Raw genomic sequence first — 14,290 nt, 5'->3', positions numbered from 1 at the left:
ACTTCAGTTTCGTCATGCAATGCTTTTCAGGTGGTTTTGTGTAGCTTCATTAGCCCTGCAGATATCAACAGCTTTACTTAATGATAAGTCAGGTTCTCTCAGCAGTCTGGCTCTAACCTGATCATTAGCGACTCCACACACGATGCGGTCTCTAATAAGTGAGTCTGTGAGGTGGTCAAACTCACAGTCCTTGGCCTTATTTTTCAGGTCAGTCACATATACATGAATTGACTCACTCTTGCCTTGGATCCTTGTGAAAAACACGTGTCTCAGGTATGATATGTTCCTCCTTGGCTCACAATACTGCCTGGACCTTTCTTTCAGTACGTCAAAATCATCCACATCATCGTTGAAATCCATGGTGGCTTTGTCTCCAGCCACATGTAGAAAAGTAGCACACTTCACCTTTTTCTTTTTATCGGAGATCCCACTCACCTCGAGGTATAGCTCGAATTTCTGGATCCAAGAACTCCAGTTTTCTGCCAGATTTCCCTTGAGGCACAAGCCGTTCTGTGGTTTTAGCTGCTGCATTGTTTACTTCTGACACCATGTCATGTATTGATGTGAAGTATGTGTGATTTGGTTCATTAATAATGACGTAGAGTCCAGCGTGCTTTCAACTAGCTCACGTTACTGAATGCTTCTTCTACAGTACTTGTCACTCTGTAGATAGATAACTTAACAGCACATTTAGTGGTTAAGCCTAGTTTATCACAGAGACCAATCATTTAATAAGCATAGTCTGGCTCCTTTTAAAACTAGTCTTAACTCATCTTGCAAATCATGATCCTGGATTGATGATTCTATCCAAAGCTTTAAGAGTAAATGTAGGAAATCTGAACGCCTTTGGGAAGCTACCAAATTCGAGATGGAGACCAGGTCAAAGGGTTGAGTTGTGACAATGTGTGTTCTCGTCTCATGGCTCAGCTTCTTTTGTTTCAGACACACACATCTCTTTGTGACATAATCCTCTATTTCTCGTTGCATGTAGGGCCAGTAAACGCGATCCCTTATTAGCAATGTACTCCTGTTCACACCCTGATGACCCATCTCATTATCATGAAGTTCTTTTAGCACTGTACTTTTATGTTTTTCATGGAGCACCAGTTGTTTACTGCTTGGAGTTTTTCTGTACAACACTCTAGATCTCTAGTCTGTCCCACTCTCTGAGGAGACAGGTGATCTGCGAACTGAGTTGTTTTAGTTCTGGGCCTGATGGTTTCATTCCATACAGTTTGTACTGAATCACAGGTCCAATAGTTGGATTGTTTTTTTTGGTCTTGTGTAATTTGTCCTGTTGTCAGAGAAATTAAGTACTTCCTAAGTACTAAGAGTTGTTCCTAGTGATAAAATTCTAAAATAATTCTTAGAATCAAGATGTTTTCTAAGAATTAGGACTAGAACCTGGAAGATCCCCATGTTGCTAACATGTCTTGTGAATCTTACAGTGCTTTGTGTACAGTGTTTTCCTGAAATAGGGGCGAATAGTAGTAAAGAGGAATGAAGAAAACACATGCAACTGTGGCCTTCGCTCACCTGTATTCAGTGAGGAAGCAGAGCGCGATCTCCCACTTCTGGAGCCTTGAGGCATTACCAACAGATCACAGAACAATAAACTCACTCATAAAAGCATATAAACTATCTGTATTCCTTTCTTATTAAACTGACTGAATAATCTTAACAACAAATATTTAAATACATTTAAAACATAAAATTAAACAACTTCTAATGAAAAAGTAAAACTATAATAACTACAATAATGGAGAATTAAATGAAACGATTAGTCATGTCTGACACATACTACCTGTCACACTGACTGTGTTCTTGTATATGATTTGAATGTATTGCTCTGGATTGTATCTAGTTAGCTGTGTGCTGTATTGTTTCTGCTGTGTGCACTCACACATTTCGGGAAGAAAGCCAACCGAGGCGTTTGACAGTTTTGAACCTAATTCACCTTTGCATTCAATGGAAGTTTAGACACTTTTGTTGACTAATACAGGTGATTGTTTTTAGCCTGTACAGGAGGTCTGCTTGCTGTTGGTTTACTTGCAAGAGAGGTTGCTTGAATCAGCCGGCCTTGAAGGGTAAATATTTTTAATAAGGATTTTACATAAAATAATTTTTCCTTATTTGGATCATACTTTGTGTTTTGAGCTGCGAAAAGTTGGGATGTCAAATGAAACAGCTTTGTTGTTTCTGCTGTCTGTGTATACTGAAAGCCTGTCTAGGCTTTGAAAATGTTAGGATTGATTCAATTTTGCATTCAATGGTTGGCTGTTTGTGTGAATGTTCCTGGTGATGAAGGTCTGTAAGCTGCTGGTTATACTTGTTGCTGTTTGTTTTTGGTCGGTTTTAGCTAAATGAGTGGGTTTCTCAGCTTTATTAACAGATAACAGTTTGTAAGTCAGGTTTTCAAAACATGCATGTTGACTTTTTTTTGTTGTAAACAATATTACAGGACCTAGCACCAAACCTTATAGCGAGGAACCTCTTTGAATGCATCTTATAATATTCTCCTGCCTCTTTAACTGCATTTCTGGGACATATGACATGCACCAAAACTCACCAAAGAATGCACTGAAATAAAAAGTTTGTGAAATGTACGTGTGAAATTACTTTTGTGTCTGTCTGGTTATGGTATTTTCCCCACATCAAAATATGTGGGGGTTTCATCAAATGGTGCGATTGTGAATTTGCAACAGGTCTGCAGTCAACTTTTTTCAAATCAAAATTTGATTTTTACAAGAATGTACAATTTCTTAATTAAAAATTGTTTCCTCAAACTTTTTTTTCAGCAATCATATTTTCATAAACATTTGTACTTTCAAAATTTGCGATATTATTCATCAAAAAACGAATTTTCATCAAAATTAGCGAATTTATAAATCCAAAAGCGCATTTTCATCGAAAATCGTATTTTTATAAAAATTGCAATTTTATTCATCCGAATAAGCATTTTCGTCAACATTTGCAGTTTATACATCCGAAAGTGTCATTTCGTCAACATTTGCGATTTTATTCATCCGAAAGCGCATTTTCGTCGAAAACCGTTGTTTCGACAACACTTTGCCATTTCGTTCATCCCAAAAACATTTTAGTCGAAAACTGTACTTCCGTCAACATTTGCCATTTTATTCATCCGAAAGCGCATTTTCGTCAACAACCGTACTTTCGTCAACATTTGCCATTTTATTCATCCGAAAGCGCATTTTCGTCGAAAACCGTACTTTCGTCAACATTTGCCATTTTATTCATCCGAAAGCGCATTTTCGTCGAAAACCGTACTTTCGTCAACATTTGCCATTTTATTCATCCGAAAGCGCATTTTCGTCGAAAACCGTACTTTCGTCAACATTTGCGACTTCATTCATCCGAAAGCGCATTTTCGTCAACAACCGTACTTTCGTCAACATTTGCGACTTTATTCATCCGAAAGCGCATTTTCGTCAACAACCGTACTTTCGTCAACATTTGCCATTTTATTCATCCGAAAGCGCATTTACGTCGAAAACCGTACTTTCGTCAACATTTGCCATTTTATTCATCCGAAAGCGCATTGTCGTCAACAACCGTACTTTCGTCAACATTTGCCATTTTATTAATCTGAAAGCGCATTTTTGTCAACAACTGTACTTTCGTCAACATTTCCCATTTTATTCATCCGAAAGCGCATTTTCGTCAACAACCGTACTTTCGTCAACATTTGCCACTTTATTCATCCGAAAGCGCATTTTCGTCAACATTTGCCATTTTATTCATCCGAAAGCGCATTTACGTCGAAAACCGTACTTTCGTCAACATTTGCCATTTTATTCATCCGAAAGCGCATTTACGTCGAAAACCGTACTTTCGTCAACATTTGCCATTTTATTCCTCCGAAAGCGCATTTTCGTCGAAAACCGTACTTTCGTCAACATTTGCCATTGGATTCATCCGAAAGCGCATTTTCGTCAACATTTGCCATTTGATTCATCCGAAAGCGCATTTTTGTCAACAACCGTGCTTTCGTCAACATTTGCCATTTTATTCATCCGAAAGCGCATTTACGTCGAAAACTGTACTTTCGTCAACATTTGCCATTTTATTCATCTGAAAGCGCATTTTCGTCGAAAACCATACTTTTGTCAACATTTGCCATTTTATTCATCCGAAAGCGCATTATCGTCGAAAACCGTACTTTCGTCAACATTTGCCATTTTATTCTTCCGAAAGCGCATTCTCGTCAACAACCGTACTTTCGTCAACATTTGCGACTTTATTCATCCGAAAGCGCATTTTCGTCAACATTTGCCATTTTATTCATCCGAAACCGTACTTTCGTCAACATTTGCCATTTTATTCATCCGAAACCGTACTTTCGTCAACATTTGCCATTTTATTCATCCGAAAGCGCATTTACGTCGAAAACCGTACTTTCGTCAACATTTGCCATTTTATTCATCCGAAAGCGCATTTACGTCGAAAACCGTACTTTCGTCAACATTTGCCATTTTATTCATCCGAAAGCGCATTTACGTCAACAATCGTACTTTCGTCAACATTTGCCATTTTATTTATCCGAAAGCGCATTTTCGTCAACAACCGTACTTTCGTCAACATTTGCCATTTGATTCATCCGAAAGCGCATTTTCGTCAACAACCGTACTTTCGTCAACATTTGCCATTTGATTCATCCGAAAGCGCATTTTCGTCGAAAACCGTACTTTCGTCAACATTTGCCATTTTATTCATCCGAAAGCGCATTTACGTCAACAACCGTACTTTCGTCAACATTTGCCATTTTATTCATCCGAAAGCGCATTTACGTCAACAACCGTACTTTCGTCAACATTTGCCATTTTATTAATCTGAAAGCGCATTTTTGTCAACAACTGTACTTTCGTCAACATTTGCCATTTTATTCATCCGAAAGCGCATTTTCGTCGAAAACCGTACTTTCGTCAACATTTGCCATTTTATTCCTCCGAAAGCGCATTTTCGTCGAAAACCGTACTTTCGTCAACATTTGCCATTTTATTCATCTGAAAGCGCATTTTCGTCGAAAACCGTATTTTCGTCAACATTTGCCAGTTTATTCATCCGAAAGCGGATTTTCGTCGAAAACCATACTTTCGTCAACATTTGCCATTTTATTCCTCCGAAAGCGCATTTTCGTCAACATTTGTCATTTTATAATCCGAAAGCACATTTCCGTCAACATCTGCCATTTTATTCATCTGAAAGCGCATTTTTGTCAACAACTGTACTTTCGTCAACATTTGCCATTTTATTCATCCGAAAGCGCATTTTCGTCAACAACCGTACTTTCGTCAACATTTGCCACTTTATTCATCCGAAACCGTACTTTCGTCAACATTTGCCATTTTATTCATCCGAAAGCGCATTTTCGTCAACAACCGTACTTTCGTCAACATTTGCCATTTTATTCATCCGAAAGCGCATTTACGTCAACAACCGTACTTTCGTCAACATTTGCCATTTTATTCATCCGAAAGCGCATTTACGTCAACAACCGTACTTTCGTCAACATTTGCCATTTAATTCATCCGAAAGCACATTTTCGTCAACATTTGCCATTTTATTAATCTGAAAGCGCATTTTTCTCAACAACTGTACTTTCGTCAACATTTGCCATTTTATTCATCCGAAAACCGTACTTTCGTCAACATTTGCCACTTTATTCATCCGAAAGCGCATTTTCGTCAACAACCGTACTTTCGTCAACATTTGCCATTTTATTAATCTGAAAGCGCATTTTTGTCAACAACTGTACTTTCGTCAACATTTGCCATTTTATTCATCCGAAAGCGCATTTTCGTCGAAAACCGTACTTTCGTCAACATTTGCCATTTTATTCCTCCGAAAGCGCATTTTCGTCGAAAACCGTACTTTCGTCAACATTTGCCATTTTATTCATCTGAAAGCGCATTTTCGTCGAAAACCGTATTTTCGTCAACATTTGCCAGTTTATTCATCCGAAAGCGCATTTTCGTCGAAAACCATACTTTCGTCAACATTTGCCATTTTATTCCTCCGAAAGCGCATTTTCGTCAACATTTGTCATTTTATAATCCGAAAGCACATTTCCGTCAACATCTGCCATTTTATTCATCTGAAAGCGCATTTTTGTCAACAACTGTACTTTCGTCAACATTTGCCATTTTATTCATCCGAAAGCGCATTTTCGTCAACAACCGTACTTTCGTCAACATTTGCCACTTTATTCATCCGAAACCGTACTTTCGTCAACATTTGCCATTTTATTCATCCGAAAGCGCATTTACGTCGAAAACCGTACTTTCGTCAACATTTGCCATTTTATTCATCCGAAAGCGCATTTTCGTCGAAAACCGTACTTTCGTCAACATTTGCCATTTTATTCATCCGACAGCGCATTTTCGTCAACATTTGCCATTTTATTCATCCGAAAGCGCATTTTCGTCAACATTTGCCATTTTATTCATCCGAAAGCGCATTATCGTCGAAAACCTTACTTTCGTCAACATTTGTCATTTTATAATCCGAAAGCGCATTTTCGTCAACAACCGTACTTTCGTCAACATTTGCCATTTTATTCATCCGAAAGCGCATTCTCGTCGAAAACCGTACTTTCGTCAACATTTGCCATTTTATTCATCCGAAAGCGCATTTTCGTCGAAAACCGTACTTTCGTCAACATTTGCCATTTTATTCATCCGAAAGCGCATTTACGTCGAAAACCGTACTTTCGTCAACATTTGCCATTTTATTCATCCGAAAGCGCATTGTCGTCAACAACCGTATTTTCGTCAACATTTGCCATTTAATTCATCCGAAAGCACATTTTCGTCAACATTTGCCATTTTATTAATCTGAAAGCGCATTTTCGTCAACAACCGTACTTTCGTCAACATTTGCCATTTTATTCATCCGAAAGCGCATTTACGTCGAAAACCGTACTTTCGTCAACATTTGCCATTTTATTCATCCGAAAGCGCATTTTCGTCGGAAACCGTACTTTCGTCAACATTTGTCATTTTGTTCATCTGAAAGCGCATTTTTGTCGACATTTGCCATTTTATTCATCCGAAAGCGCATTTCCGTCAAGATTTGTGATTTTTTTCTAATCCGAAAGAGCATTTTCATCAACAACCCTGCTTTCGTCAACATGTGCCATTTTATTCATCCGAAAGCGCATTCTCGTCAACAACCGTACTTTCGTCAACAATTGCCATTGTATTCATCCGAAAGTGCATTTTCGTCGAAAACCGTACTTTCTTCAACATTTGACATTTTGGTCATCCCAAAGTGATTCACAGTTGAGTTCCTGTTCCTCATCTCTTTCACCTTTGGAATGCTGGAGAGGCCAGCAAATCTGGCAACACTGCAGTGAGTCGAGAATATTCCTGTGTTCGAGACCAGCCTGCGCAGAAATGATGGAAGGAGAAGTCTTAAAGTCTGTTCCTCCGCAGACACAACTTCCTCCAAGTCAGTGTGGTTCTGTCTTCGGAAAAAAGCCATAGTTTCTTGCAGTAGCCTATCTTTTTAGGGTCCTTATATTTACGACAATGTGAAGATGATGTGCCAAAGCATGTGTAGTTTCATATAGTAAAGCCCCAACACAACTATGGGATATTTTGGTCTGAATTGCACTTGTCTGCCTTGTTACAGTTTCTAGGTTATGTGCAGAGCCAGTTTGTGTCCTGCTTATTCATCATTTTACAGATACAAGTCCTTGCAAGTTGATATGAAAACTTATGTTGAACAGTTTTTTACCGACAGCACAAGGAAGTAGCCTATTTGCGAAACCTTTACTAAAATAACAAGATGCTCCACGTTTGCGATTTTTTTTTAACCCAGGCGACATTAATCTCGTAAAAAAGACTTTAAAAGTTCTTCTTTCATAATTTCCGCGCAGGCTGGTCTGTAACTCGTTTAATCTCGTAATAAATATACGACTTTATTATCATAAATTTACAGAATAACCATCCCCAGTGGGTTTAGTGATTTTGTGCCCCCCCCCCCTCCAAAATATGTGACTATATTGGATTTAATGAGTAAAAGACAGTCCAGATATGTTTTCGGTTATGTCGGATGAAGACAATCTTCAGTATTTATTCACACAAGGTGTTTCAGGTTGCTCCATTTGTGCTTTCAAATAAAAGGCGCAGGAGGACACTTAATGTTTAATTTATTGAAGTCACAGTCTGGGCTTAAGAGTGTCAAAACTGATTTGTGTTTACATGTGGCTAGTCACTGTTTTACGTGTTTTACTATACAGTGCAGTCTGTTCTTTTATGACCTGCTCCTGTTTTTAAGTCTTGGCACATTGAAATAACCGTCAGACTTTTACAACATAATATAATCAGGCATAAAAAGAGCTTTGGTTTAGGCCCAATTCTTAAAAATGGATGATAATAATGAAATTTACTTTAATTACATAAGTGTAAAGCAGAGCGGCACCTCAAGCGAAACTGTCAGCGACAGTACAGTTTTGACACCGCTGTTTTAGGTGAGCACTTCCGCCCACACCCGGAAGGTAAACCGGATGCTCATGTGTTTGTGTCGCTGGTGCTTTGCTTTTCTTGAATTTTGCAGTTTAATTTCCTATTAGTTAAAAAAAATTCACAAACTACATGTCTTTGAGGTACTTAGTATTGTGTACTGACTTTCTGTAAAGTTTTTGTAGTTTTGAACACGTACGTTGCAAGTGTTCCGCCTCTAGAGGTCGCGCTTTGCAGCCTGCTGCTATACTTGAGATTTGTGTACCCGAGTGTTGTCTTGCAGGCAGGACTTTATTATTATAGTTACCATAAACTTAACCAAGAGCACTTAATTTTGAGATGTTAACTGAATGGATTTATGCTTTCCTGTAAAAACTGGGGAAGAAAAGATGAATAATATTGCACTTTCTTGTATTTTTGGAGGATTCACGTTTGTTGCTGTGGTTCCATTCCTGCCAGGGACCCGTGAGATGTTCAATAAGAGTCGAAGGACACACATGAATGTTTGCTTCAAAGGCAGTTTGACTCAGCTGTATCAGTGACCATTTCTTCAGTCAGTTCTTCTCTCTTTCAAACTTCAATGCTGCAGTATTCAGCAGAGAAATATTGTATTCTTCCTTTTAACTGGTGAACATATAACTCTGCAGAACTTTGCAGTGATGTAAGCTAAGGGTCTTGTGTGTTAAACTGTTGAGGGGGATAGCCATGACAGATGTCTCATTCACATGACAAAATAGGAATCTGCTGGATTTTTCTGAGTTAACCAGTTCCTCAAAATCCAAACTGCCTGCTCTTTGTGAAAATACAAAATGTTTCTTTTATCTTTGTTTTCAGTTTTGCTCACGGTGTTTCTTAACCATGCTAATTTGTTTTGATATGCAACATGCTTTGCATAATGTCGTTTTGCTTCTACTAACCCCGATTGGCTTTTTTGGGAACTGCATCCTGGGCCAAGTGTCTTTCTGAACTGCCATGACAGCTTGTTGGGTCTTTTTTTCACACGTGCACACATCAGGAAAGAGTCAAGAGGCAGGTTACTTTAAACACGTAAAAGGAAATATATTTTTTTGAAAAATGAAATAACAAAAAAAGAACAACATTTCATACAGAAGAGCTGCTTGAGTCATTTGCAGAGGTAATTTACACAGGACTTGAAATGAAAAAACACTTCACCTGAAGTGGAACAGCAGCAGCAGCAGCCGCACCGTACAGCTTATCATTCACGTCGACGTCATTTTTTTTAACACCTCTGAACCGGCGTACCTTTTTTCTACTGAGGTTATGCAGGTGTGGCGGCTTCGGTGCCACTTCAGCTGAAGCGTGAAGAGAGGTTATGTCACATAGCGAGCTTCTTTTGAAGGATTAATATACACTGGCTCGTGGTAATTAACTCGTATGACGTACGCACCATTGAAACATTTACACACAAAATTTAGAGTTATTTTTCTCCTCCCTCAAAAACAAGAATACTCCTTTTTAATATTTTTAAAGACAACAGTTAACAGTTCCAAAACGGTGGCTCTAAGATTGGATGTATCCCACCTACATGAGGCCCTCCCCTCCCACACACACATTCCTATGAACACGGCTCACTTTTGTTTTTTTTCCTAGGAAAGAAGAAAGTGGTTGTCGTGGCGACCCGCCTGGCCAGAGACCAGGGGTCGTGCATAGGTGTTACTGACTTCATCCCCCGAGGCTCCGATGGGGCGTGTCTCTCTTCTTTCTGTTGAGTTTTTTTTTTCCCCAGCTCAGGAGCCGTGTTTAGTGGTCAATGCAGGTGCTTTTTCATATCTCATCATGCCCACAAGAACGATAGTCCAGGTCCACTCATTAGCATGTTGTGTACAGAGGGACAGGGGGGTAAACATAGCAAGAGAAAGTAAAAAAAAAAAAAAAACCGGTGAGGTGACGAGATGCCGTACACGTCTTCTTCATTGTCCATTTTGTGCAAACAGAGATGTAAACATCCGAGGTCGGGGAAAGGAAGCATGGTACAACGGGCTACAGCAACACATGGAAGGACAGCGCAGAGGGATGCAGTGTGCTCCTTCAACAGACTGACAGGCACAGAGGGCCAGAGAAATAAATAGAGGGGTTGCGGGAGAGGGTGAGGGAGGGCGAAACTGCCAAGTTTCCTGTGCTTTTTTGCTTCTCTCAAACTTGCATTTGTCGCTGAGGGAGTCACTTGTCGCCACTTGTAGCAGCTTCTTATGTGCTTCAAAGCTCGGCCTGTTTGTCACAGAGGCCCGAGGAGATTAGAGGGGGATGTCGGAGAGGAGGACACAGTACCACAAGAAGTGCCTTTTAAAGGTCGACACACACACACTCACACACAGGCACCCACATAAGACTGCTTTATGGTCATGCTCGCTATTGCCTTTCCAGTATTACCACCCATCCATCGATTAGAAAAGAAAAGTACAAAATATCTACCACACTGCCCCTCCACTCCCCAGCCGTCGACTATGTAAGGACAGAACCATATTCACGTAGTTTGTAATCATTTATATATATATGTATATATGTACACATCAATATGCCTTTGAGAGTGTTGAGAAAAAGGGGGCGGGGCGGGAAGAAGTCTCTGTAGTGAGGCGTCAGAGTCTTTAGCTTCTTCTCTTCCCTTCTTTTTCAGCAACAGATTATCTACACAGATGATTCTGATGACAGAGACGTGACTCGTGTGGGGGAGGGGGGGGGGGGGGAGGGGGAAGGGGTGTGACCAAAGTTTAGCCTCCGTGTCAGATCAGAGATGGCGATGGCCGTTGAGGGTGACGAGCTCGTTGTCGTTGAGCGTGTGTCAGTAGACCCAGGAGACGGGCACCCACTGGGAGGTGGTGGACACCAGGTCGACGGCCTCCTCCAGCATGCGGATGGTGTCGTCGATCTCGTTGTTGATGACCGTCTGGTCGAAGTAGTGGGCGTAGGTCCGTTGCAGCATCTCGGATTCCTTCTGCAGCCGCTGGAGAGAGTCGTCCTGAGGGGAGCGACAAGAGGGAAGACAGTTCAGTGATGTTTTCTGTTTGTTTCAGTGATGTGCTTCAAGGCTCCGTCTGTGGTCTGGCGTAGGATCGTCAAGATCGCAGAACTTTTATTTTTAAAGCCTGACCGATCATTTCAGTATATCACCTGACTATCGGCATTGACCAATTATATCTGATATACCCCGATACTAGTACATTTATTCACCGGTCAAATTTTTATTTCCAATGAGTTTCATTGTATTACACTAGCAGTTCTCTTTCACCAGCAGAGGGCGCTGATGCACATTCATGCTCAGTTACTTTCCAGTTGTCATCCTTTTCTACAAGTGTTTAACTGAGGGATCATGTGAGTATCGCTGTCGATCTACACATCACAGAAATATATCGGTATCAGAATTCTTTTCTCCCAGTATATCAGTTATCAGTTATCAAATGTACATCACCAGCAGCTGGTAGATAGTTTATAATACTGGTTTCTTCCCGGGTTTATCTTTGAGTCATGGTACTGATAATGATTGTTACGAGTTTTCTTGACATGATCATCTCTCTATTTGTCCTTGGCATGTAATGAGTACATTGTAACTGTAAAAGTGATTTAAACTGTTTGATTGGGGAAGGAGCAAAGCTGCCTTTAATAAGTGAACGACTTGTTGCACAGACCACCAACGCAGGCTTGAAACAAAAGTTCTAATCTATTTGGTAAAAATCGACCTAAATAATTTCCCTTCTCCAAATTCACTCCGGGGGAAAAACAGAAGTAGAGATGAAGTTACACCAAAAAATGAAGATGCACCAAAGAGCCAGCACACAATTAAGAGGATTATTTGGAGGGATTAGAGGATTTAGAGGAAATCACGGGGAATGAGAGTGGACAAAGCTAGACAAACCACTAGAGCTACACACACACACACACGACGAGGCCACACACGCCTCCTCCTACAATACTTCACACTGAACACTGAACCGAGTACTCACAGGCAGTTTTCTGCACCACTTTGGGACCTTTGGGTGAAAATGGAAAAAAAAACAGGCATGCCAAAGAAAAGACAGACACACTTAAAGCATCCAAGAAACGTGCAGTTAGAGAAACTTTGAGCGAAGCAAATTTAAAAAAAAAGGTGACGGGAAGAGATAAGATGTTCACACTGTTGTTTGAATTCATCTGAATTCAGACTTAAATGCCAGCATGGCTGCATTTGAAATGAGTTAGTATGTGCAAATAGATCTAGCATGAGAGAGAGAGAGAGAGAGAGTCTGTGACGGTACCTCGGTCATTCCTGGGGTGATGGTGGGCGCTGCGATGAAGACGACATAGGGAGCAAACTCGGCCGTCCTGAGGATCTTTAGTGCCTGATGAGAGAGAGAGAGAGAGAGAGGTGTAACATATCTGTAACTAGTGTGAGGGTTGTTCTGAGGTACATCGACAGAAGTGAGCGTTTAACATTCTAGCAGCTGTAAATAATCCTTGTTGTTGGGTCAACTGAAGACCCTTCTTGGGGTTAATAATCCTGACTTCCTTTCCTCATTATACCCAGTGGTGCTGTTATCGTGAATCTTTTCTCACCTGTGGTTCCACATCCAGGATGGAGATCATGCCCTGCGTATGGATCTGCCTGATGGTTTCCAGCCTGGTGCCGTACATGGCGTCCTCGTGGCTGCCGTACTCCAGGTAGTCGTTGTTGCTGATGTCCTGCATCATCTGGTCGTGGGAGACAAAGTAGTAGTTCTTCCCGTTCTCCTCGTCCTTCTTGGGAGGCCGTGTTGTGTCTGAGCGGAGACATGGATTCATGGACAAGTCAGCTGAAAGAACAGATGAAGTGATTGTGGTGTTTTGACGGAGTGTGTGTCTTCTTACGAGGGATGGGGTAGGCGAAGCGGTCGGGGTGTTTGGTGATGAGTGTGTTCTTGATGTGCCTCCTGCCAACTCCATGAGCACCTGAATGAAAGGAGACAGTTGAATTGAACTCATTATACATTCATATATCGCCGCTCAGTTTATAGAGAGTACGGCTCTTTTTTGTGACGTGTCAGACTATGAAGCGCTCAGACAAAACTAAGAGATGTACTTTTGTTATTGTAGGTGACATGCTCGACAGGACATCCAACAGAGAAGAACATCACCACGTCAGAAAAGGAGGAAGGCGCTGACAAGGCTGTGAGTATCCCACATCTCCAATATGTTCCACAGGGTTAAAGTGTCCACACTCAGATCCTCATTGAAACAGTCCAATGACCTCCACCAGTCTGATGTTTCACCATCAGTGCAGTGATGTTAATATTAGACTGATCTGCTCTATAATCACTCTTACCTGTTACTGCTAATACTACACACACGTTGAACATTGTTACTGACTGTAGCAGGGTTGGAAAGCAACTGTTTTGGCCTACCTGCCTCTTTGACCGGTAATTTGAGCACATTCATCTGTCACCCACCCGCAAAATAAATTGTAAAAAAACATTATAAAGATGCATTTCTGAGGGACTATTTTCAGCGGTGGATGAATCCCGATTTGCTGCTCTAGTCATTGTTTGTTGCAGCAGGATGTTGTGTTTTTGATCGAGTCCAAACAAACTCAAGCGTGTTTACTGAGATGATCTATAACGTGGAGGGAGAAGAAACATCCAGCTGTGATGCAAACTGAACAGAAATATATTTAGTGCTGGAGGGATATGAAAGTGTTTTTGTACAGTGAACTGAATGCACAGCGGCTGAAGATATTTTTGAAAACAAAGCGTGTATATTTTTTGTAGAAGTTTCAAACAAGAGCTAATTTCCAACCCTAAATCTATCTTATTCATTGTTGTTGTTGCTCTGTTTGT

The 14,290-nt window shown here is 40.6% G+C and overlaps 1 protein-coding gene across 17 annotated transcripts in view; it reads right to left on the bottom strand.

The window, feature by feature from the left end:
• Positions 1-9,520: 9,520 nt before the first annotated feature.
• LOC109995105 (peripheral plasma membrane protein CASK-like) overlaps positions 9,521-14,290 on the bottom strand; it is a 40,389-nt gene continuing 35,619 nt past the window's right edge. For 9 of the 17 annotated variants that reach the window (XM_065951727.1, XM_065951726.1, XM_065951731.1 and 6 more), the window contains 5 exons: positions 13,326-13,406; positions 13,035-13,237; positions 12,737-12,820; positions 12,446-12,472; positions 9,521-11,463 (listed from right to left, as the gene is read on the bottom strand). In XM_065951727.1, coding sequence (XP_065807799.1) covers positions 11,287-11,463; positions 12,446-12,472; positions 12,737-12,820; positions 13,035-13,237; positions 13,326-13,406 — 572 coding nt within the window. In that variant the 3' untranslated portion in view covers positions 9,521-11,286. The remainder of the gene's footprint in view (positions 11,464-12,445; positions 12,473-12,736; positions 12,821-13,034; positions 13,238-13,325; positions 13,407-14,290) is intronic. The other 8 variants (XM_065951733.1, XM_065951737.1, XM_065951738.1 and 5 more) reach the window with 1 other exon arrangement.

The sequence above is a fragment of the Labrus bergylta genome, chromosome 24, assembly GCF_963930695.1.
Source record: "Labrus bergylta chromosome 24, fLabBer1.1, whole genome shotgun sequence".
NCBI lineage: Eukaryota > Metazoa > Chordata > Actinopteri > Labriformes > Labridae > Labrus > Labrus bergylta.
This window is presented reverse-complemented; position numbering and strand designations above follow the sequence as displayed.